The 25974-nt window shown below is 35.7% G+C and overlaps 1 protein-coding gene across 5 annotated transcripts in view; it reads left to right on the top strand.

Moving 5' to 3' along the window:
* The window catches only part of bab2 (bric a brac 2), a 196715-nt gene extending 175743 nt beyond the window's left edge, over positions 1-20972 (top strand). For 4 of the 5 annotated variants that reach the window (XM_067792379.1, XM_067792378.1, XM_067792377.1 and 1 more), the window contains exons 3-5: positions 12331-12391; positions 12563-12990; positions 13948-20972. In XM_067792379.1, coding sequence (XP_067648480.1) covers positions 12331-12391; positions 12563-12990; positions 13948-14892 — 1434 coding nt within the window. In that variant the 3' untranslated portion in view covers positions 14893-20972. The remainder of the gene's footprint in view (positions 1-12330; positions 12392-12562; positions 12991-13947) is intronic. The other variant, XM_067792380.1, reaches the window with a different exon arrangement.
* Positions 20973-25974: the final 5002 nt, after the last annotated feature.

The raw sequence follows: 25974 nt of genomic DNA, 5'->3' as shown, positions 1-25974 counted from the left end.
GGATATCCACATATAAACACGACAGTATATATGTATGTATATATATATATGGCCATCGGTATATTAATATCGAAATAGTTTGTTGAATCTTTTATGGGGCCTTTGATGTAAAACAGCGCTAACTCAAATGATGTGAGAATAACTAATAGATTTTATTACGAATTGTAGCGAATAGGAAAATGGCTTAGGCTTTCGTTATGCGTATTTAGTAGAATATGAATTAAATAAGAAAGTGGTAGTTTTTGTTTCTTGTCACGCTGTTTGTAGGAGATTTAAATAAAATTCAAATCAAAACGTTCATTGGGCCATAAGTCTGATGTCGATTTTGGGACAAAGCAACTTTGAAAGAAGATTACGAGTGTTTGAGTATGTATTTGGTACTGTTTCCTTTAAAGCAGAAATCCGGGATATGGTACCGGTCTAGTTATTCCAGATGCATGCTCCAAATTTTAGTCTCCAAAAAAATTGCCGTGTTAGCCACTGGAACAGTGAGCTCTCATCCAAGACTTGCAGATATGTATTTATTTTTGAAAATATTTTGTACTGGCTGATCCTTAACATAGCGCAAAATGCGGGTATGGGAGCGAAAAGTAGTTATACATGTTTTTTTTTATTGTTCCACGCCATTCTTATATAGTTTTGTTTGTTTCCGGCAGGGGCAGCAGTAGATAAGGGAAAGATCCAGATATTGGTTTCAAAAGCACCAATGCAAATCATTAGTAATGTTACGCTATTATTGCCATTCTAAACATAATTTTTGAAATCTTAATAAACAAATATATCCTAAGTTTTTCTAATTCGTAACGAAGCTTATAATCCGACCAGATTCAATTAAAAAGTCGTAAGTAGCAAGCACTTGTTGTGGTTGTATTAGCGACAAATAAACTCTCCGAAGATTTTGGGGAGTGATATCGTTGCTGATGATCCTCTGTTGGATATAGATCCGGTACGTTCCGGTAACAAAACAGAAATAAGGTACTAGCCCGACCATCTCGGGACCGAATTTTATGACCACATTAAACCTTCTAGGACATCCCGTCCCCCACTTCATAAGGAACTTGGGGTCTAGAGAGCCTCGCCTGCTAAATATGTGTGTGATACATTCTTGTTTGTAACAGAATTCCCATCGCGTAGGTGAGGTCGACTGTTGGTGTGCAGAAGCTTTGAAGCTATAATGCTCTGTATTGCGCTTATCAACTCCTTGAATCCCACGTGCTATTGAAGCTTGATGTATACACTTTTTTTAATACACCCAAGCCATAAATTTGTCTAGAACCATAACCATAGGCGTAAACATAGCAGAAGCCGGAACGCTCAAGGTAACGGTAGCCGTAACCTTAACTGAAAATATAGCCGTAACCACAATTATAACCATCACCACAACCATAACCCAAATCATAACATAGCCATAGCAATGGCCTTAACTATAACCGCAACGGTTATCGGAACTGTTGCATTTATAACCTCAAAGCACTTGTTAGTGAACATATCACCATTAGTGTCACCAGGACGATAAACGTGAGCGTAGCAGTAACAATAACCATCAACAGACCACCGCTGAATGCGTGAACGTAGCTGCCAAAGCCATAAAAGGTAAAAGTAGGCCTTAATCATTACAGCTGCCTTAAGAGTTTTTACTGTGGCCTCAACTTTGAACGTTGCCCTAACTGTAACCTTAAAAACAATAGAAATAGCATCCTGAAAATATAACAGTGCCAGTAAATGTAATGTATCTTAATGATAAACATCATATTCGTCTGCATCAATGTCTTCTGTCTTCGCCTTCTCTTCATTGTTACGATCTTTAGCCATCATTTTTATTCAAATTATCTATATAGTCACTTATCTTTCCTATTTTTCCTCCATTCCTTTACTTTTCCCATCCTCTCTTTCATTTCCTTTTCCTTTGCACATCCATTCGTTTTGCTTTTGCTTATTTATGCTACTTTACTTTTTTCTGAAGTTTGTGTGTCTCCATTTGGAATACGATGTAAATTAAAGTGCAAATATGCGACGATCTAGGCGCCTATCTCTCTGAGGGAGTCATCTACTACGAAAGTATACCACCGTGAAAGTAGCCGCCGCCAGATACAAGCCGATGTCATACCACCGCTCTGCCGTTACCGTTGTGGTGCTACCCTTTGCTACTACGACCGTTTGCCGGCCTTATCGGAGCTCATGTAGCACTCAGCTGAAGCCTTTCGGATATATCCTGAATATTACTGCGGTGTTGAGCCTTACAACAGCTCGGCCACTCCTGCCACCTTAAGCTCTGTTGAAATATTAAGCTGCTGGTAGAGTTACACCCCAAGCCGCGTGTATATATGTATGTATTCCATATAAGGAACTGTTATTTATGTTATCAAACATTTTCAGTTATTATGTTTTCCAAATGTTAAGTGGGATATTATACAAAGTTTTTATTTGGCTTGTTTAGACTCGTCTTTCGCGCGCTGGCTATAAAACTGCTTCCGACTTGCATATCAATTATTCATGGAGTTTATGACTTTTTACACAGTGTAATCAATATAAATAAGCAACAAACTTTCATCTTTACATGAACGTATATATATGTATATATGTATGTACATATGTATGCCAGGTATTTCAATAGCAATCCACAAGGATATTTCAATCTGGTAAAAAAAAATGTATATATAACTTCATCCGCTATGTTGTTTATGTAAGTTCATATATGAACACATACACTCACACTCACACTCTCTTAGACATTGATTGTTGTTTTTCTACAGGCAAGTAATCATGTTTACACGCTGTAAACGAGACGTGTTACAGCTGTTACTTACTTACCGCCTAATTTCAAATATTTAGCGCAATTTCTCAGCTTTAGCTGCGAAAAAAAAGACATTTTTTTTTACAATTTGCACCGAAGCTATTCTTCATTTACCCAGTCATTTTATGCTTTCATCTACTTAAGCTCTAACGAAAAAATAAAATTTTTTTCTACATGAAATATGCATAACAAGCACGTGATCATACTTAGACTTAAATGAGAAGTGAACAAAAAAAATCATACACTGAGAGAAAAAGGCTGGTAAAATCAACCGAATTACGGGTCAATTCAACCGAAATTTCTCTCAATTTTTATCCATCGCAATAAGATGTTGAATCAACTGCGCACAAATTGTTGATTCGTAATTGACCGTTTTAGTATTCAAATGAACCAAAAAAGTGGTTGCGACAGCTTTGTACGAAAGTACTTATGTTGCCATATACATACATACATACGTAAATATGTGAATACATAAATACGCATGCTTGCTACATATACATAAATATGTATGTACGTACTTACTAACCCATATATGTAATATTCCTATATGGCTAATAGAAAATGCTCGCAATGTGTTTTGAATTCGAAATCAAAACAAGACAGCCTATAAAATTTTTGTGATTGTAGCAGCATAAGTGTGACAAGATAAAATTTAAATTTAGGTACATTCGATTATTGAATACAAAAACAAAAACGTTTAAACAACAATATATCGGCACTCTGATGTTTGGGAATGTACCTAGCCTTTTGTAGCAATATAGGAGTATTACATATATGTACTAACCGAACTTCAATTGGTCATCCATCAAATATGCTGGCACACGTTTAACATTTTATTTTGTTTTATTAAACTCACTTTCACCAAATTTTATATTTTATAATTTATTCGATTTATAGTTATGAACTTCGCTTTGTAAATAGAAATGAAAATAGTAGTCACAAAACTGGCTCTCAATTCTTTCAGTTGCAGCTCAGCTCATTCTAAATTTCTTCTCTCGCATGTAGTTGGCACACTTGATTGTTTCGAACAAAACTTTTAGTATAAATATTTGACTTAAAATTTTAAATAGAGAACTTGTAAGTCATAGAAAAGTAAGGAATCAAATCGCAGGAAGGTAATTCACCACTGGAGTAACTTTAAATGTAATTCGGCAAGTTTAATTTTCGTAACACTTTAAGCTGAAACGATTCCAAAACAACTCAAACTTTTATGTTGTCGGAAACATCAACATTAAAAAGGATGTTTTTCATTACCTTATTAGATTCTTCGCGTGAGTGAAAATTCGTAAAAACTTTAACAAAATGTTACTAACTTTGGAAAAATCCTGTTCGTTCAAAAAAACTTTTGCAACACAATGGCACAATTTTGCATTTCGCTTGAGGGGGAAGTTGCAAAATTGTACCCGGTAAATAGGTGTCCCGTATCTCACAATTTTTTGCACAGTAAATTCAAAAAAGGGTTTTTCGTTTTGTAGTGATAACTGAAAAACTATTTTTTTGTCGTTACCCCATTTTGTGTGTTTTTTCGATTTGGTGGTTTTCTTATTTTGGTATTTTCTTTTTTTTAACAAGTGGCACCATCGTCATAAGTACAACGTAGAGACCGCAGTGAGTGTGAAATTATCTTTGAAATTTGCTCATGTATTGACTGTTGATCGCTGTTGAAATGACCAGTGATATCAGTTGTGTTGACAGAAAAATCAGTTAGATTCCTAATAATCTGTCAATTTTACAGAATTTTGTTGAAATGACTAAACTAATTTGTTCGCTTGACAAAGAACTCTGTCGAATTAACCATAATTCGATAAATTTCACCGAATCTCCGTTCAATCAAGAACAACAGAACCGATTTGTTGGGTTAACTAGCACCATTTCTTTCAGTGTGCTTAAATATTACTGCCTGTCTATATTTATGTGTTAAGGAGCTTGAGCGCACAGCTGCTGCTCGTGCAAAAAAAAAAAAAAAAAAAAAAAACAACGAAAGCTTTAAAATTATGAACATCTTGCTCTTTCACTTTGTTATATTATATATATTTAGAAAGAGCAGCAAGTAAGTCCTATGTGGCTTTCAAAAGCTCGATAAGCTTGAAAAAAAAAAGTTCTATTGCTTCATTGGTCAAGGAGGCGTATGGGTAGCGGCGTGGATCATCATATGCAGGCTGGTCAACACAGTAGAGTTTACTACTTTCCTTCTACAGACATTTTATTGCATATTTTGCCAAAGCATGAAACGAACATCAATTTGTTGCTGCCACAAAAAGCAGTTAACTATGTAATAATGTAGTAGAAAGTAGCTATGCATTTAGTTCAGTTTGTGCCCAGTGGAGCCAAATACCGAATTAGTCTGAAAAACGACTCGTTTATAGTGATAATTTTCTTGCTCATTTGAAATTAGTTTGAAAAGGTGGAAACTAGTACTAAGGTATGAGCGAAGTGTTTGGTGGAAAGAGTGGTAAATCGCTTTAAGGGCTCTCACCGCTGATCTTGGAAATGAACACCTAGTAATTATCTACCAGTTTTCATTCACTAACTAAGATTTTTTTTCATATTGAACTTGTTTGAGAGCTTGTTATAGCCAAGTCAACGGCATCTTACAGTTTAGCCGATAAAGTTATGGAAGGGTTACAGATGTGTCATTGATTTTATTTTGAACTTTTATCGGTATCTGTTTTATTAACATCAGGTGAGTCGCAATTAACAAGCCAATGACGAGGTAGAAACATTTCGGTCAGAGATCGATAGCTTTCCGAAAGCAAATCGATAACTAGCCAATTGTTAACAATCAAAAACTTTTCGATAATAAACCGGCAGCTTTTCCATACGAAATCGACACTTTTTTATAGAAAACTAATAAAATTTCGATAACAAATTGATTACGTGCCAATAAAAATTTGAATCGATAAATTTTCGATTACTATTTGATATCATGTCGATAACTGGGCGATAGTAAATCGACAAAGTTTTGATAGAAAACTAATAACTTTTCTATAGTAATTTTATATTTTTTACATAGTAAATCGATAATTCTTGCACAGAATACCTAGCGTTTCCGATGTCAGACCAATATCTCGCCGAAAACAAATTCATAACACTGCGGTAGCAAATCGATAATTCTCGATAACATAAATAGCAAAACTTCCATAAAAAGATCTATAACACATCGATAACCTTTGCCATCGATATCAAATTTCCAACACCTCTTTCCCAAATCGATTACTCGTCCATCGGAGTGTCATGGTTACTCCGTTATATCGTTGACTTATTGACAACAAATCGATAAGTTTTTGATAGAAAGTCGATAATTTTTTGATAGTAAATCGATAACTCTTTGATAACAAATCGTCGATAAAAATATTTAACACATAGATAACAAATATCGATAGCAAATTTATAACACCTCTTTCCCACATCGATAAATCGTCCATACCTTTAATAAACATCCATTATTTTGCTGTCTGATTTCGTTTGCATATAAATATTAACGCTGCTATATATAGGGCAGAGACTTACTTACCCTTACGCTTATATCCTGTATTCGCCCTTACCAACCGCAAAACGTCTTAACATCAAAAATATTTTGTTTTTAAAAGTTAGGTCTCTAGTCTAACTTCCTGCGTGCTACGTACCCTCATTTTACGTTAAGCTTACTTCGAACAATGTAAAAGTCAAAAATCAACTGGCGCGTACAGTGAATCCATGCTCTTTATATTTTGCCTCATGCTCAAATATTATTTTAGGTATGTAGCTTGTTTTCCAGCCACGAACGAATGATTGGGGAATTGTCTAGCACTTTATATATATTTTATTATGTGTTAGTTGATCATAAAGTGGAGAAATGAGAGAAAAATATGTTGATTGTTGATTTTCGTTAAGCATTAACGATTTCATGCCAAGCAGTCTATCAAAACGTACAATTATAGAATTTAGAATAATACACTTATCTGAAAAATTGGCTTGCAGATCTTACTAGTTGTGCCTTAGTTTTCAACTAGTTGTTTTGGCTGCAGGGCAAGTATTCCTTGCATATACAAAAATATAAATCCATAGATATTTAAATTTGTTCAAGCGTATGCGCGCTCTCCTATGTCAGCTGATTAGCATTGATCAACATGCAACAAGAGCGACGTTGGAAAAGTAGATAATTTTTTTTTAATTTGCGTCACTGCACAGTGGGCGTACGTAATTGTTTTAAGCAGAAATTGTAGTGGCTATAATAATTACTAAAACTATCTTTGAAGAATTCCATACTTTTGTTGAATGTAGTAAGGGAGCTTTAATTTGTAAATCTCTATTTTCGTATCCACCAACTCAATTCAAATGATACTGGCTGCCCTAGTGGGGACTTCTGAGAAACCGTATTACAATTTCAATGCTGCAAATCAACTGATTGGCATGCCTCGTTTATACATTGCCTTTTATTGTATGGAAGAACGACAGTTTGCAAACATGAATGCTTCCTTGTGCATCTGAGTTGGTTGCGTATAATACTCGAAATTTTTTTCAATGCATTAAACCAAATTTTTTGTGCAAATTATGTTATTAGCATACATAAAGGAAACCAAAAATTAAATTTTCGAAATGAGCGAAGTTAAACTTGAGGCAAAACACTTCGAGTGTGCCTCCAAATTTCCGAAAAATTACCGTTTTTTACATTTAGTGGGTTTTTAATAGAGAGGTTACTGAGACACCACCAGTTGATGTGAATATTTTTATTTCTATCTCAGCTGCAGATTTGTCTTTCACAAAAGTTTTTATTTTATTTCATAAACGCACCATCGTAGCTCACAATGAATTGCCTTTATGCTGAGATAGGACGTCCATTCAAGTTATATGTATAATGCGAAATTTTAGACTGGCATGGCTCAATTCTATCGCGAAATTGGAGAGGTGATTTGAGGAATTTTTACAAGGTAGCAACCGACTTGGAAGTAAAAAATAGCCCGAGCATCAAAATTGCTGAATTTTAGATGGCAGATCGATAACACACCGAACAAATTGGTAGCACTCCGATAACGAATCGATAACTTTACGATAGATAGCCTTTTGATAACATATCCATAACTTCTTGTTCCATAATCTTTGACTTTTCTATAGTAAGCGGATTACTATTCGATGGCGAATTGATAATTTTTTCATAATTTATCGATAACTTGCCGATAGTGAATCGATTAATTTTTGAAAGCATATCAACCACTTTTCAATAAAAATGAACATTTTTCTATATGATATCGATAACTTTTTAGTCTCGAATCGATAACTTTATTAAAACAAAACATAAAAATACCATAAAATGGAATTTAGTACTCGATTCAACAATTTTGGCCATTGTGCATCTTTCACGCCAAATTTTCCTAAATTTTGGGAGAGAATTTGAAAACATTACATTTGAAATTCTTAACTAGCAAAGCATTCAATATAGAGTTGTATAATTACGAAAGGCAAAAATATGTTTACAAATATACAAGTTTGTTCCTAAGCATCTCAAAATTGTCCACTGTTTACCACTACTTATTTCCATCTATACAAATCTTACACAATTTCAACCACCTACAATTTGGCTTTCGTTTATCCGACGAGAATAGCGAGTGATTTATTTAAAAGCAATTAGTTGTTTCCTCACTAAGCCATTTCCTTTATTTCTGCACTCTAGTATTCCTTACCAAAGACTTTTTTGCTGAATTAATTTTTGTTTGCCATTTTTTCTTGTATGTCTGTGCACTGTACATATGCAAATGTGTTGTGGGTTTATTAATAAATTTCAAACAAAACAGCATTTTGTGAAACTGAGTGAAAGAACAAAAAAAAAAAAAAAACAATGCAACAATTGAGCTGTAAGCATAACAATTATTCTTTTTAATTTTACGTGTGTTTTTTAAAGTGAAAGAGGCACGCGCGCTCGCTGGCTTATGCCGCTTAAGTTAGCTTTCACATTGCTTAGCATTTAGTAAAACGGAAATGCAGCCTTTTAGGCGCTGAAGCCAGGCGCTGGAATGACTTGCTTAAATCGTGCGATTGCAAATATCTTTCTTTTTTATATATATTTTTTCTTTGCATTATTTTTATGTATTTTTCTGTTTGCATATTATTCGTTTGCTTTTCGTTACTCATTTTTGCCTTGCAAAGATGCCAGATTGCATGGGATTTGTGGTAGCGGATGTGAATTTTAATAGTAGTTAAAACTTCCGTTTCTCATAAAAAAAAGAAAAAAAGTAAGGAAATTCACAAAATGTGTTCAAGCGTTTTGCCTGCCAGCTATTTTGCAATGCTAAGCTAAAACCTAGTTTACTAATGTTGGTTGTGTAGGTGTGTGTGTGTGTTATAGCAAATATTATATAGGTAAATGTACTATTGTCTTAAGTGTCCATTCATTCATTAATTTTAAATGTAACCAAAGCACGCAAATGTAATTAAAGTTTTTGCTGGAAGTTGGTATGTGAATACATAGAATTGCAAGTACTATAGGAAGGCATTAGCATTACTTTTGTGGATATTTTTGAATAGCTTAGAATTTAGAATTATTAAAACTGCCTTAACTATCAGGTGTAGGCATATGAAACCGGTATTGGCATCTAGCGATCAGTAGGCACAATTGTAGGAAAAGTCAAAACTTAACATTGGCGCTAGTTGACATCTTATGGTCTGTCAACAATATCCAATACCAAACATTTCAAGTTTCATACACCATCGTATTTTTTTCGCTCTTGAAAATGTCGAAATACGTGCCTTCAAACAACGATTTGCGGGGAGCCTTCATTTTCAGCTTCCATTTGAGTAAATTGGCGATAGAATCTCATCGAATGCTTGTCGCAGTGTACGGAGAGCACGCTCTTGGTCGTACGCAGTATAATAAGTGGTTCAACAAGTTTAAAAGTGGTAATTTTGATGTGAGAATCGCTGACCGCAGCAAACCACAGAAATTGTTAGAGAACGTTGAATTGCAGGCTTTGCGGGATGAAGACGATAGTCAGACGCAAAGACAGCTCGTAGAGCAACTAAATGTGTCCCAGACAACAATTTCCACACGTTTGAAATCCATGGGAAAGATCATGAAAGCGGAAGATGGGTGTCACATGAGCTGAACGACAGACAGCAGGAAAATCGGAAAACAACATGTGAAATGCTGCTCGCCAGACAAAAAAGAAAGTAGTTTTTGCATTAGATCGTTACTGGCGATGAAAAGTGGATTTATTTCGTGAATCCCAAATACAAGATATCGTATATGGACCATGGCCAACCAGCACAATATTCCCCAAGACCAAATCGCTTCGGAAAAAAGACAATGCTCTGTGTTTTCTGGGATCAGCGTGGTGTAATCCCATATAAGCTTCTAAAACCAGGCGAAACTGTGTTAATGGTCAACGTTACCAACAACAGTTGGCCAATTTGAACTGTGCTTTGCGCCAAAAACGCCCAGAATATGAAACTAGGCATGACAAGGTGATTTTTCTCGATGACAAGGCACCATCACACCGAACAAAACAGACTCGGGAATTGGTTGAGTCGTACAGCTGGCAACCGCTACCCCACCCCTCTTACTCACCAGACTTGGCTCCATCCGACTTATTTTTGCATCGATGGGGCACACAACTAGCGAACAGCGCTTCACTTCTGACGAAAATGTTGGTAAATGGCTCGATGACTGGTTTGCTTCAAAAAACGAAGACTTTTTTCGGCGGGGTATCCATAAATTGCCTGAGAGGTGGTCAAAATGTGCAGCTAGCGAGGGCGCTTACTTTGAATAAAATATTCGTTACCATTCTCTTGAAAAAAATGTGTTTTTTTTAAATAAAAAATACCGGTTTCATATGCATACACCTGATAAAATACATAATTCCCGAAGTACTAAATATAAAAACCATTCAATTCCTTCCATTCTTCATCCATGTACGACCCGAATTACGATCTCAATTCCAAAAAGACCCAATCAGAACCGAAATCCCGATAAGATATAAATATTATTAAAAAAAAAAACGCGTCAATCTTACAATATTTAAAAAAATTTTAAATACAGAATTTTCATCCAGAATTTCAAAGTAGGCAAAATACAATTCACTCGTTGCTTATTGGGATATATTATACTAATAAAATTCTAGTCAATAAGGCCTTTCTTGAAAGATCACTCAAAAGAATTTTTGAAACAAAATATTTCAAAGAGACTTAAAGAACGCCGTATTACTTCGGTTTTTACTCAGCTCATTTATACAGAGAATTGAAGCATTTCTCGGTTTACAGTACTTGAGGATATTCACAAAGTGTTATAACACGTCTAATTGCTATAATGTCATAAACTTATTAATGGCATTTTTATATTTATATACTAGAAGACCCGGCAGACGTTGTCCTGCCCTAAATTTGACCTATCTGCATACATTTTAATAAGCTTTTTCCGTCTGATTCTGCCCTCCCCTCATCTTCACTTTTTCCTAATCCTTTTATTCACTCCTCCCTCCGTGTTTTTCGCTTCATCTATCTCCATCTTCGTATCATTCCATCCCTTTCTCAATCTCCTTCTCTCTTTTCTCTTCTCTCAATTCCTTCTCTTCTTCTGCATCCCTTATTGCCTGTCCCAGATGGTGGTATGTATTTTATTCCAGTCCCAGGCCCACTCCGAGTCTCAGTCCCAGTCCTAGTCCTAATCCCAGTCCCAGTCCGTCTATGGATAATATATTACTCTGTACCAAGTCACTCATCAACAGCTTTAATTTGACATCCATATTGTATAACGCTGTCTAGGCATTCACTGGTCGACGTTTTGGCCTATATCTCGAGACCCTGTACCTGTAGTAACCACCGCGTGAGGTTTACGCAACTTGTGTGAAAGTTTGAACAAAATCGACCGACGCATCTCTTCAAACACCGGCGACCAACTAACACACATTTAAGATTTTCTTTTTATATATATAGATTTTTATTTTTCACACTTCACTATAATATTAAAACGATATGCAGATTTCCGTTGCTTTTGAAATTCGGCTTAAAAATTGCACGTGGAACAACTAAAGACTCTCCTGTATTAAAAAAATGTCATAGTACCTCTAAATCGCGGGCCTGCTGATGTGCTATACTTGATATCATTCGCTATAATATTTTTTATTGATAAGCAGGTTGTTTAATTAAACACCAAGCAATTACACGGAAGTGTGTATATCCGCACTACCTGAATATATGAGTACCACTGCGTATACGTAACATTTTAATATTACGTATAAACAAATAAAAAAATTTGCAATAAAATAATATTGCGACCATAAACGGAGATATGACCTATCCTATATTTCAAGTTAGATCAAACTACACACGGGGTGCAAAACAAATTCAAGATCGGTTCAGTAGTTTAGGAGTCCATTGGCCTCAAACCTGTGACAGGTGTTTTTTATATATTAAGATGCTTCTGTGGCTACAAAAGATATTTCTATACGATAATAATTTATATTCTATTTTTAATACATGTTTTAGAAATATTTGATCCAATATTAAAAACATATCAATTCTGAATTAAAAGCTAACTATGTATTTGTTTTGTTTTATCTTTGCAGGCTAAAATGATAGAAAGCGGACATCCTTGGATGGGTGGTGCCTCAAGCTCTTCAGTAACCGGTTAGTTGAAAAATATATATATATATATATTTTAATTGACTTTAAAAACTTTAACGCACTATGCATTTTTCATTATTTCAATAATAAAACAACTGTCCTTAATTTCCCTTAAAATTAAGAAGAAATTCAAATTTCGCAATATTTTTGTTTGTCCTCCCACTTTCGTCTCAGCAGATAGTTACCAATATCAATTGCAATCGATGTGGCAAAAATGTTGGAATACAAATCAACAAAATCTTGTGCAACAATTGCGATTTCGTGAACGTGGGCCACTCAAGTCGTGGCGTCCCGAAGCAATGGCCGAAGCAATATTTAGCGTATTGAAAGAGGGACTTTCGTTATCGCAAGCTGCGCGCAAATATGATATACCCTATCCAACATTCGTATTATATGCGAATCGGGTACATAATATGTTGGGTCCATCACTGGATGGCGGTACCGATCCACGACCTAAAGCACGCGGACGTCCACAACGCATTCTGTTAGGAATGTGGCCAGAAGAATTGATACGTTCTGTTATAAAAGCGGTAGTATTCAGAGATTATCGTGAAATTAAAGAGGACTTGGGTCATGTTTATGCAAATGGACAAATGCAAGCTGTAAGTTTGGGGAGGAGTTTGTATGCTTAGGTTTTGCGGGGGAACTTTTAAATACATTTTTGACTACAACTACCCACAAAACTGGTTACCATTGTAACTTCAAATGAGACTATCATTATGACTATAACTATGACTATAATTAGAGCTGTGACTAAGATTTCGACTATAAAAATTCGGCTACGATTGCAACTAGGGCTTCTACTACGAAAATCAACACAGTTTTAATAAAACTATGACTAAGACTAAGAGCATAGCAATGATAAAGATAATAACTATGAACAGAACTATAAAAATGACGCTGACTTCGACTAAGTGCATGCAATAAAATTTTACTACAACTAAAACACTTCAACTAAAAATGTAACTAAAATTACAAAAATTACTGTGGTTAGAACAATTGCTTTGATTACGAAAATGCAATTTAATCATGACTACGACTAAAACTATCAAAACGATTAAGATCTTAACTGACTAAGTCTAGAATAAGGGCTATGATCCAGACAACGTATGTATATGCCAAAAAAGTTACTTAAAAATGAGTTCACCTAACTGTGACTGCAATTAGAACAATGGCTTTGACTATGACTACGATGAGAACAATGACTATGACTTCAACTAACAACGGCTCACAGTATAGCCATGACTTCGACACCGAAAATCCCAGAAAATTTTACTACAATTAGTTATAACTATGACTACGACTTTCACTGCACCTAAGGCTATGACTTTGATCAAGACAGACTATGGCTACACCTCAGACTATGACTAAATGCAGGTAAAACATAGACTATGGAAACGCATATACGGATCTTTAGTGTAACGGTTATGACAGCACTGAAGACGACGGTTTTTTACACTATATTTACTATATTTAGTACATACGCATTTTATAACGTCTATTCCCAGTTTCCTAATTGTCTTCCTCTTTTCTCCCAAATCTCTGTACTTTATCCACAGGCATCACCATTTGGCGCCGCTGGTAATGCAGCTGTCGTTGCTGCTGCAGCTAATGGTTATCATAACGCCGCTAAATTAGCCGCACAAAATGCTGCACTTGCACCGCCCGATTCACCCAGTCCCCTATCCACAATGACCGAAACGCTACGCCGACAATTAATGTCCCAACAACAACAATCACCTATTTCACAAACAATGAATATGTACAAATCACCTGCGTATCTACAACGTTCCGAAATTGAAGATCAAGTATCGGCAGCGAATGCTAAACAACAAGGCGAAGCACGACGCACTTCCGATAGTATGCCCGATTTGAGTGCGCTCGGTTTAATGGGTATACCCGGTTTGAATGTAATGCCAGCAGCGCAAGCTGCACAACGTGTTAGCCAATTGCATCAGCAAAGTAGTGCCAATTATGCACGCGAACGAGAGAGGGAACGTGAGCGTGAAAGAGAGCGAGATCGCGAACGAGATCGTGATCGTGAACGAGAATTGAAAGAAGCAATGCAAGCGCGTCAATATGGTAATCAATCACGTGGTTCGGTAGGCTCTGCTGGCGGTGGTAGCAGTAGTAGTGCTAGCGGTAATGGTGGTAGCGTTGTTGGTGGACAAAAAATGTCTGGTGCTGCTGCTGCTGCTGCAGATCAAGCAGCTGTCTATGCTCACTATAAAAATAAGGAGCAAGGGGCGAACAATTACACATTCAACAAACGTTTTGCTGAAACGTTACCGCCAGGTATTGACTTTGAAGCAATCGCTAATGGTTTGCTGCAAAAGTCTGTCAATAAAAGTCCGCGTTTTGAAGATTTCTTTCCAAGTGAATTCTTTGGTAATGCCGAAAGTGCTGCTAGTGCAGGTGCAGCATATCCACCGACACGTGAATCACCACTTATGAAAATTAAATTGGAACATCAACCGACACCTGAGGTGCAGAATGAAGATTAAATAAGAAATAGTGGGGCACGCGGGAAGATTATGTGGGGAAGATTTAGTGAGAGTGTGTGTGTAAGTATAAAGTAGAAATAAAATAAAGAGAAAGCGTTCCAAGTTAAGGGCAAGGCAATAATTTACTAATTTGTGTATGAAAAAGAAGAAATGTAGACATAAATAGGAAACAGAGCATGTTTTAGGAGCTGGCGAAGAATTTTTAAAGAATATTTAAGAATAATAATTTTTGACTGTTATTTAACCCCAACGTATATATATGGGTTAGTTTTTAGACTTAGGGATGACATTTAATACATAGACAAACACACACATATACACAATTATGCCTATAAGATTATTTGAAAAGTAGAGCTGAAGAGCTCACACCAAATGCAGTTAAAACGATTTAGTATTTAAAAAAGATAAGTCGTGAACATAAAGCTAAGGCAACATAGGGTTAAAGCACTGATAATTATGCTATACAAGTAGGATATACATAAAAATTTGTTTAAGTTCGAAAAATAGTGTATAAAATCTGTAAAATATAAAACAAATACATACATAACTACACCAGAGACACACATAAAAAATAAAATAAAGAAGGAAAAGGAAAAGCGAGAAAAAGAAAATAGAAGAACACACAAAAGAGCAAAGGTCGAAGAAAGAGGAAAAGTATATATATGTAAGAAAAAGAATAAGCTAGTAGTAAAAGCATAACAAAAAGAGTGGCAAGGAAGAAAAAAATATATAAAAATAAAAAAAAAAATATTTAACAGGGAAGAAAAGAATGCGTAGAAAATGAATGGAAAGCAATTAAGGGATAAAAAGAAAAAATAAAGTTATAGAATTATAACATATGCTTCGATTTGAAGAGAAAAAAAAATAATTTGTTTAAATATTATTCCCATACATGCATAAGATCTCGTTATATGATAAAAAAAAAAAACAATTATATAATACACAAATACACATACAAACACACAAAATATGTATTATATAAAAGAATTTATTTTCTACGTATATGTTTTTCCAACAATTGCAATATTTGTATATTTACGCCTCAATAAAATGTAGTATTTAGTTTAATATAAAAAAAGTGTGTGTGTATTATATTAATTGAGAGAAAGAAAAACAAAGTTTTCAAACCAATAGACTTGAGCATTTTTAAATGTATGAATAGATTTTTAAGTGTACGTTTTATTAATATGAAGGATATATGTAAGTGTGCTGCAAAAATCATACATTTTAGTTTTTAAATTAAAAAAAAAAAAAAAAATAAATAAAAACAAAAATAAAACAAAAATAATAAAAAAAATTTTAAATAATATAATTGTTAGTTGCAATAGGCATTTGGGTGGTATGAAAAAAGAAAAAATGTTTTTCTTCTTCCAATGTGCACAGAATTCGGTATTGTATAATAGATTAAATGCTAAACCCTTAATAGAGTTACTCTTACCACTGAAAGGGGGAAACTTTCGTAATGCATGAAAATAAAATAAATGGCTACCATGTGTATCAGCTGATTCTCACAAGCGCGCTGTCAATAAACAATAAAAATTTAAAATAATTGCCTCCATTTCAATTTTCTTCGCTCAAAACTTATGACGATACTAAAATAAATTGTCACGTTCAGCTGGTTTACCAGCGTTACACTGCCTAATCGTTATTTTATGCAGGGTAGAAAGTGTAACGCTTTTGCATTGCGATCAGGTATCAATTTTCACAAAAGGGCGAAATATCCCGTAAAGGCGTTGCCTGCTTTTCAGAAAAGAACAATATATATTTACAACCCTTGCACAGAAAGGAAAGCGCTATAAGATTCCTGTGCCGCAAAACATTACTTAAGTTCTCACTAACAAACTAAGGGGCGAATTGTGTATAACGCTGGGCCGTGTTATGCGAATCAAAGTCGACGCTCCGGCTAAGAAAGTGTTTCTATCGGAAAAGGCGAAGAAAGCAGAGGAGGAGGGCGGCCCCCACTCCGAAGGAAGGATCGGGTAGAAAACTATTTAAACTCCCTTAGTATTACCAATTGGCGCCAGTTGGTGGAGCGAAGAAGCGACGGGCGCGCTTTGTTGGATGGCCATAACCATTTAAACGGTTAAGCGCCAATTAAGTAAGTGAGCAACGAGTGATTTTTAAACGGTTTTATTTAGCTTGACTTAACAGGGTGGCTGGCTGGCCGGCACCAATTTTGTAACTGAAATTTAGGTAACTTCACGATAAGCTACAAGCTTGAAACTTGGAATATAGTTCAGAACCCGATGATAAGGCAATAATAAGAAAAAAAAATCCAATAAGTGGCGCATCGAAATATTAAAAAAAAAACATTTTTGTGGTCCGATTTGGTTCATATTTGAAAACATAATACATACATGAATAGAAAGCCGCATGTGAAAAAAATCGCCGCTAGGTGGCGCAAGGATAGAGATATTAAAAAAAATCGTATTCTTGGTTCGATTTGGCCCATATTTGGAACGCATATTACATACAGGAACAGAAAGCGACATATAAAAAAATCCCCGCCAGGTGGCGCAAGGATTGAAATATTAAAAATACTCGTATTTGTGGTCCGATTTGGCTCATATTTGGAACAAATGTTACATACAGTCCTGTAGAAGTGACATCAAAATACTTTGGAGTTCTTGGAGGGACAAGCATACGTGGCGCCAAGTCGAGTAAAGTTCTTGGAAGGATTATGTATTGAGGACTTAGATTGTAACAAATTGTCAGGTAAGAGTCCTACTAATAATGAGTCACTAAATGAACTAAATATAATGAGAAATAATATGCAATTAAATAAAGACTAAAAACTTGAAAATGAAATAATAAAAAAAATTTTTAAGTTAAACGGTTTTATTGAAAACAATATTTGCATGAAGTAATAATAAAACTAAAAGCTAGAAAATAATTAGGTTGGTCCTATGTACTAGTCACCACACTCCTCATCAATCTAGGACGTTGATCAAACAATTAAATAAAAGCGTTGGGCGCGTCAAATTTCTATTGATAGTTATATATAAGACCAACTGAACCTTAATAAGGTTCACATTTTTAGAAATTCCACGCGATCAACGCTTTTATGTAATTGTTTGATCAACGTCCTAGATTGATGAGGAGTGTGGTGACTAGTACATAGGACCTACCTAATTATTTTCTAGCTTTTAGTTTTATTATTACTTCATGCAAGTATTGTTTTCAATAAAACCGTTTAGCTTAAATTTTTTTAAATTATTTTATTTCTCGTTTGAAATAAAATTCCTGTCATATAAGAGCATTCATTCACTTCAGTGACTGATAGTAAACCTAAATGCCTTGATGAATTAACTATATAGTGGTAACTATGAATGTGAGGGACTGCTACGCAAAATGTTACGGCGTCATACATAATCTGTACATAAGTCGCGAAAATAGAGGGCGAAACTTAAAAAAATGTTCCTCTAATTTTAGTTCTCATTAATAATCCATAGTAAATGCCCATTCATTGGTCACTCAAAAAATACATGCTGAAACACGTCAAATTTTAAACAAAGTTTTGAAAGCGAACTCACCCATTCGTTGTTAAATCGTTCTCAACTATAACTTGATTGTTGAGAAAGCGCCGCATGGACAGGATACTTCGCAAAATTAAATTGGTTCATTTATTAATGATCAAGGATGACGATAGTGTAGATCACAGCTTTCGCTTTGTAATGCAGGAACGGTTAGCCCCATTACTGTCAACTTTGTAATGAAAGCAAAACATGATAATGGTTTAGATAGCGAGTTATTGGGCAAAAAATTTATCAACTATAATTTTGAAAATCTGTATGTCTGGTGGCACTATGACCTCACTCTACTGCTTGAGATACTCTGTACAAGTGGTAACATTTTTTTTTACCTACCTGTTGAATAAACTGTTTATTGGTTAGGAAAGTAATGGATTAATAAGGAAGTCGTGGCGAAGTAAAATCGAAAATATTTTGAACTAGTTTTTCACTACATTTTTACACTGAAAGGAGAGTAGCACGGATTGTAAAGTAAATCATATCAAATGGTATATATTTCTTGATTGCATTTATTTTTATTATCCTTTTCAAACTAGATATGTATACCTTGTACACTGCTTACGACCCCGAATTCGGTACCGATTCCGGGTGGTATGAAAAAAGCTCACTTCCATTACAACCCTGGCACTATTTTAATTTTATTTTTATCACATTTTACTGGACGTGCTATTTTGTACCGCAATACGATATCCAATTTCGGCTGCGTTTCTGTGCTTTGGTAGACTTATTCCTATAAAATCCCAGGTGGAATATCTCACAACAATGTATTGTCTATAGTTTTTCTTGTTAAAAAAGAAGAACGACATATCTAGCTTTATAAAATCGATTTTTTGTTGCATTAATCTGAGGTATTTGGATGTCACATAACTTTTTTGTCGTGTTTGTGTTAAACAAGTTAAAAAAAATGCAATTTCTCACTTGTAAAACAAACGCCAATCAAATTCTAATGCATAGAGTATACTTAAGTGAGGAATAGGATATGTTGATATGATTTTCATCAAACCTAAGGAACTTTTCCTCCAACGATAGTTTAATAAATTTGAAATTTTTATAACTAAATATCTGGCTATGACGGTGAGGACAGCGTTTTGTGGCGGATGTGACAAATGGAATTGGAATCATATAATTAAAAAAAAAAATAAAATATTAAAACTCATTTCATGCCTAAAAGTCGCAGTTTTGAAAAGCTGAACAAGCCAAATTCAATTTTAATTTTAAAATAAATTTCAATTTCAACATCCATTTCAAATTCAATTTCAATATTAATTTAAATTTGAATTTGAATTTCAATTAGAAAAATTTTACAACATTCCTTGTAAAATTAAACACGGAGACAAAATCCTTTCGGCCTTCGGTGCCATCTTCAGCGAAATTTGTAATAAAACCGAGCTATTTCGAAGCGAGTTTTTGCCAGATATTACGAAAAAAAGTTCTAATAAAGTTCAAAAAATTTGCAGACTGTTAGAAAATCAGCAAAACGAATAAAGAACTACCGTCGCTACGGTATGAGCTACGAAGTAAACTCATCATTCGAAAAGACGTTTTGATTCCAACGGAAAAAGAAAGGGGCGATGTTTGCATGTGGTGGCAAAAGAAAATAATTATCTGGATATTTAAGATTATCAAAATTATTAAAAATAAAACCAACAACCGGAAATGTGACGCTCAAAAACAGTCAATATTCTCAAGAAAACTTACAGAAAAGCTTTTACGTAATAAAAAAATTTGACTCAGATAAATTCGCAGTTAGCGCACCACTTCAAAATATTATTGCATATACATTTTGGTTCTAAAATTTTATATTTAACAAGCTCTGCCGAAATTCACTCACAAGCTAAGCCAAAATATAGTGTTAACACCAAATAAAATACTTTCGGCTCAATATATAAATTTAAATATCAAATGTCTTAGTTTTTAATTTTTCTAATTTAGTCCCTTCAAACGCAGCTTAGTCTTTAAAGATGTCGTAAAAAAAATTTTATATATTTTTATTGTAAATAATGTACAAATTATGTTTAAAATTGTATAAAAATTTAATGTTAAATAAAAAAGTTTAAGTAAATATATTTAAGTAGTTTTAAGTGACCTCGACTAATGTAGGCTTTTCAAATATACCCATAAGTATACTTAAACAAATAAATATATATTTACTCTTACACATATACTGCTTAAAAATGTACGTATGTATGAATACATATGTAAGTACATACCTACTTACATACATACATACATGCTTTGTGCAATAGCGCACTTGTAATAATTTATGAATTCACTTATAATGTGTGTGTATCACACCCACACACACGCAAAATATGCAACAAAAATAGTTTACCAATAAAATGTTTACTTATTTACACTCTCATATTTGAAAGAAATATTTTATGCAAATTTATTTATGTTTATTGACTTTTGTATTTACTATCGATCTTAGTGATGACTAAATTTATCTACATTACAAATACTTCAAAATATAGTATTTATTAGTAACGTATATAATACATATAATGTAATGCATACAATGTAATAATTTAATGATAATTATTGTAATATGAGTAATAAGTAAATAAAAATAAAACGACAAATAAAATCGTGCAAACAAATAAAATGAGGTGAATAAATATTTTTAGTTAATCGTGAATATAAAAGAACTGAATAATTGATTTTAACTTACTGGGATAATTTTTGGTAAGTCCGATAGTAAAAAAGATTTTAGTGACTGATCTCAGAAGTATTAACTGATCATGCAAATGTGCCGGTAAGCCCCGTTTGAATAAAAGGTGCTTTTGCTTTTAGTACAAGTCACTCAAAATCTCCTGGAGCTTCATGCAATATTATTGGCAAGGCGTAGAGCGGTGGAATGCATATAATGTTCCGTGTCAGGCATCATCTGCCTTGCAGATGCCGTTACGAATCGGCATGAAATAAGTAGGTCCAGTCCCGCCAATTTGTACGAAAAATTAAAAAGGAGCATGCCGCAAATTGGAAGAGAAGCTCGGCCTCAAATCTCTTCGGAGGCTATCGCGTCTTACATTTATTTATTTTTTATCTGCGATAACAAAAGATAACAGCCCAAGATGACTTAGGAAATAGGCAGAGCATAAAGTATTACTGCCGATTTTTAAGATTAGGTTAGGTTAAGTTAGGTTAAGAGCGCGTGCGTGGGTGTTACCCACACTTTCACTCGGACACATATTTGTCCATTGTGAGTGCCCTCAGTAAGTGCAGGGTGGCGGCACATTCGTTTAACCCCATTACCGCCAAGTTGTCCTCAACGAACAAATTGCTTTCCCTGATGAACCCAAGAAGAAGCGCGACGTCAAACTTCCCAACCTCTACCTGGCTGTCGAAGAACCGTGAGCCCATAAATCTGAGCCTTCTTATTTGAAGCGTCGTACATAGGCAGAGAAAGTGGAAGATCGACCCCTCTTCCTCCTCAACCTGGCAGCTGCTGCAAAGGGACCTTGTTGGGTTTCGCCACCTTCGGGGAATTGGATCGATAGCACAATGATCTGTGATGATACCCGTAAGTACCCTTACCGCAGATTTGTTCAGTTTGAGAAGGAAGCTGGTGCGTTTCCTATCCAAGCATGGCCATAAGGACCTTGAGACTTCGCAGTCAACCATTTTGGTCCATTGCAAGTTCGTTGTCCTTTTCTCATATTCCTCGATTCTCTCCAGGAGATAACCTAACTTATGTCTAAATCGGAACATTTCCTAGCCAGCTCATCCGCGAGCTCATTCCCTTCAATATCGCTGTGCCCAGGGACCCAGCAAATGTCCACATTGAGATTAATTATAGAAGCCAGAGAGGCCCTATACCTCCGCACGATAGATTTTTAGGATTAAAACAGAATAATTTTGTGAAACTTTTTTGTTCCTTATAATATTTCTTCTGTGGGCTATCAAAAAAGCAAGCACAGAAACTAAACGGCCCTGGATTTAGGACAATCAACACCTCAGAGCCTTCAACGATTATGAAAATGTGGCTTCGACGTATTTTAGAAGTCGCTTCAACTCATAAATTGCATAAACTTAAATTCTATCCTCTCAGAATTTCGTCGAATACAGATCGTTTCCACCTGCCTACTGTTCTGTCGTATTCAGAAGTAGGCAATAGTGTTAATTTCTAGTAAACTAAATTACATTTAGGCGGGAATTCCTAGTAATAGTGATAGGTTTATTTGAGGATATCAAAGCCATTTATTTTATTTCAGTCAACGAAAGGGGCATCTAACCTTAAAGGCTGTTGAGATTGGGAACTTTTGCTCCGGCATCAACGTTAACACTACCACTGCAAATGTTCCAATGTGAAGACGAAGCTGAACGCATAAAGGAATCCCTAACAATATATAACTTAGCTACCCACTCGAAATTTTAATTTTTTTCCTTATTCTTTTCCGTCGTACGTCCAGAAAAATTACAAAAGTTCATATGTATATATAATCAATCGGATTTTACTATTGAATTTTTTGAATGAGAATTATTAAGGCAGAAATGCTTAAAAATTGTGGAAATCATTTTTTCTGCTGTTTTAGAATTTCACCTCTTATGCCAGTTAACTGGCTTAAGTTAGCCCAATCCGTTTGATAGTTGAAGATATATTTTTTTAGGCTACTGGTTGCACAGGGTATTTCGATTTTTCTTTTTGTACAAAAACTGAATTAAGACCAAAAAGTTAGTACGTAATAGTACCAAATTTTCCCCTTTTTCGCTACTCTAAAATACATCCATGAAAGCAATAGAGCTGCTTAAAAGTGAGGTTATGTTGTTGACATCACCTTTATTATTTCATCATGAATGAACGTATGATATTTGTTTTTAACACGATTTTATTAGCTTGGCCTGTATGTAACGGAATATTTGAGCTTAATTTTCACCGGTTTCTAGAAGTCTGATTAATTTGAAACTTTGCATACGTATCAAAGGCCGATGACAATGCATTAATGTGATGGTGTGGTGACATAAGGTCAACGGCCATAAGGTCAATTGGCCTTATCACCACTTTGAATGGCCATAAGTTTGATTGAAACTTTGCACACGTATCAAGGCTCGATGACAATGCATTAATGTGATGGTGGGGTGACATAAGGTTAACGGACATAAGGTCAATTGAACTTATTACCACCCCAAATTGCCATAGATTTGAAACCTTGCACATAATGCGAAAACGCATTCCTCCATTAATGATAGAAGTGGAGGCATGGCACATCTACGAAAGAGCATACTGGAGCCCTTTTTAACACGCTTTTATTAGCTTGGCCTGTATCTATCTATGTATCTATGTATCCATGTATGTATACAACGGAATCTGTAGTGGAGCTGAGAGCCCCAGTAATGCAGAGCTCCGAACTCCGTTGCACCTTTTGAAGCATTTTAAGATAGGTACTTTCAGCTAGTGCAGGCCACCAGACCAAGGCACCATAAAGAAGAATCGGGCGCACAATGGCTGTGTAAATCCAGTCGGTCACCATAGGGGAGAATCCCCAGGAGGTGCCAATTGCCCTCTTGCAGGTGAACAGCTCTGTTGCTGCCTTCTTGGATCGCTACACTATATGGTCACTCGAGAATGACTCCCAAATACTTGACTTGATCGCTAAACGCTAAGAACCTACCCCCAATTCTTGGCGGTGTAAGATTTGGTACTTTGTACCTCCTCGTGAAGAGGATAAGCTCGGTTTTATCCGGGTTGACTTCCGAACCTGTGTCGGGTTGTACTCCTGGACTGGAGCAGCTCCAGGATGTAAGCTGGTTCCGTTGGCGTCACTGGAACCCAGGCTCTAGCCCCTGGTCGTGAGGGGATATCACGCGCCTCCACTACCTTGAGGCGCGCACCCGGATATACCACCCCTATCAGCGTGACGGCGGCCCTATAGAGGTTTACCGACCTGGCGTCGTCACAGCCAATTAACTTGGCATTGTCCTGGAACCACCCTGCATCGGTGTAAGATGGCGGTGGACCAGGGTTGTCTTCCTTAACCTTAACGACCACCGTAGCGAGCGCGGCCTCGATCCACTTCCACTGCTGTTTCGGGATCCTGCCATCTTCGCTGCTCTCGTCTATAATGCCAATGATCTGCCGACCCTTGACAATTTCGTCGAAAGACCGCGTCCAGCCTCCCTGCGTCTTGGCCCTTTTCGGTGCCGTGGGGTTGGATTCATCCATGGACCGCTGGCGTTTCAAGGTTTCATCACTCCCGACAAAAACTTTTAAAATTACTTGAACTAAAAAATTAAAAATAAATAATAGTTTAAAACAAGTAAGGAAGGCTAAGTTCGGGTGTAACCGAACATTACATACTCAGTTGAGTGCTATGGAGACAAAATAAGGGAAAATCACCATGTAGGAAAATGAACCTAGGGTAACCCTGTAATGTGTTGTTTGTACGATATGGATATCAAATGGAAGGTGTTAATGAGTTTTTTAAAAGGGCGTTGGCCTCAGTTCTATGGGTGGACGCCTTTTCGAGATATCGCCATAAAGGTGGACCAGGGGTGTCTATAGAATTTGTTTGTACGATATGCGTATCAAATTAAAGGTGTTAATGAGTATTTTAAAAGGGAGTGGGCCTTAGTTCTATAGGCGGACGGCTTTTTGAGAGGGGTGACTCTAGAGATATCGCCATAAAGGTGGACCAGGGGTGACTCTAGAATGCGTTTATACAATATGGGTATCAAACGAAAGGTGTTAATGAGTATTTTAAAAGGAGTGGGCCTTAGTTCTATGGGTGGACGCCCTTTCGAGATATCGACATAAAGGTGGACCAGGGTTGACTCTAGAATGCGTTTGTACATTATGAGTATCAAACGAAAGGCGATAATGAGTATTTTAAAAGGGAGTGGGCCTTAGTTCTATAGGTGAACGCCTTTTCGATATATCGCCATAAATGTGGACCAGGGGTGACTCTGTAATGTGTTTGTACAATATGGGTGTCAAATTAAATGTATTAATAAGAATTTTAAAAGGGAGTTGTGGTAGTTGTATATGTGAAGGCGTTTTCGAGATTTCGACCAAAATGTGGACCAGGGTGACCCAGAACATCATCTGTCGGGTACCGCTAATTTATTTATATATGTAATACCACGAACAGTATTCCTGCCATGATTCCAAGGGCTTTCGATTTCGCCCTGCAGAACTTTTTCATTTTCTTCTACTTAATATGGTAGGTGTCACACCCATTTTACAAAGTTTTTTTCTAAAGTTATATTTTTCGTCAATAAACCAATGCAATTACCATGTTTCATCCCTTTTTTCGTATTTGGTATAGAATTATGGCATTTTTTTCATTTTTCGTAATTTTCGAAATCGAAAAAGTGGGCGTGGTCATAGTCGGATTTCGGTCATTTTTTATACGAATACAAAGTGTGTTCAGGTAATTATGTGAACTGAGTTTAGTAAAGATATATCGATTTTTGTTCAAGTTATCGTGTTAACGGCCGCGCGGAAGGACAGACGACCTACTGTGTATAAAAACTGGGCGTGGCTTCAACCGATTTCGCCCTTTTTCACAGAAAACAGTTATCGGCCTAGAATCTAAGCGCCTACCAAATTTCA

Source organism: Eurosta solidaginis, chromosome 5 (assembly GCF_040869045.1).
Source record: "Eurosta solidaginis isolate ZX-2024a chromosome 5, ASM4086904v1, whole genome shotgun sequence".
In the NCBI taxonomy this organism is placed as follows: domain Eukaryota; kingdom Metazoa; phylum Arthropoda; class Insecta; order Diptera; family Tephritidae; genus Eurosta; species Eurosta solidaginis.
Note: the sequence above shows the minus strand (reverse complement) of the source record. Positions and strands in the feature narration are given on the sequence as shown.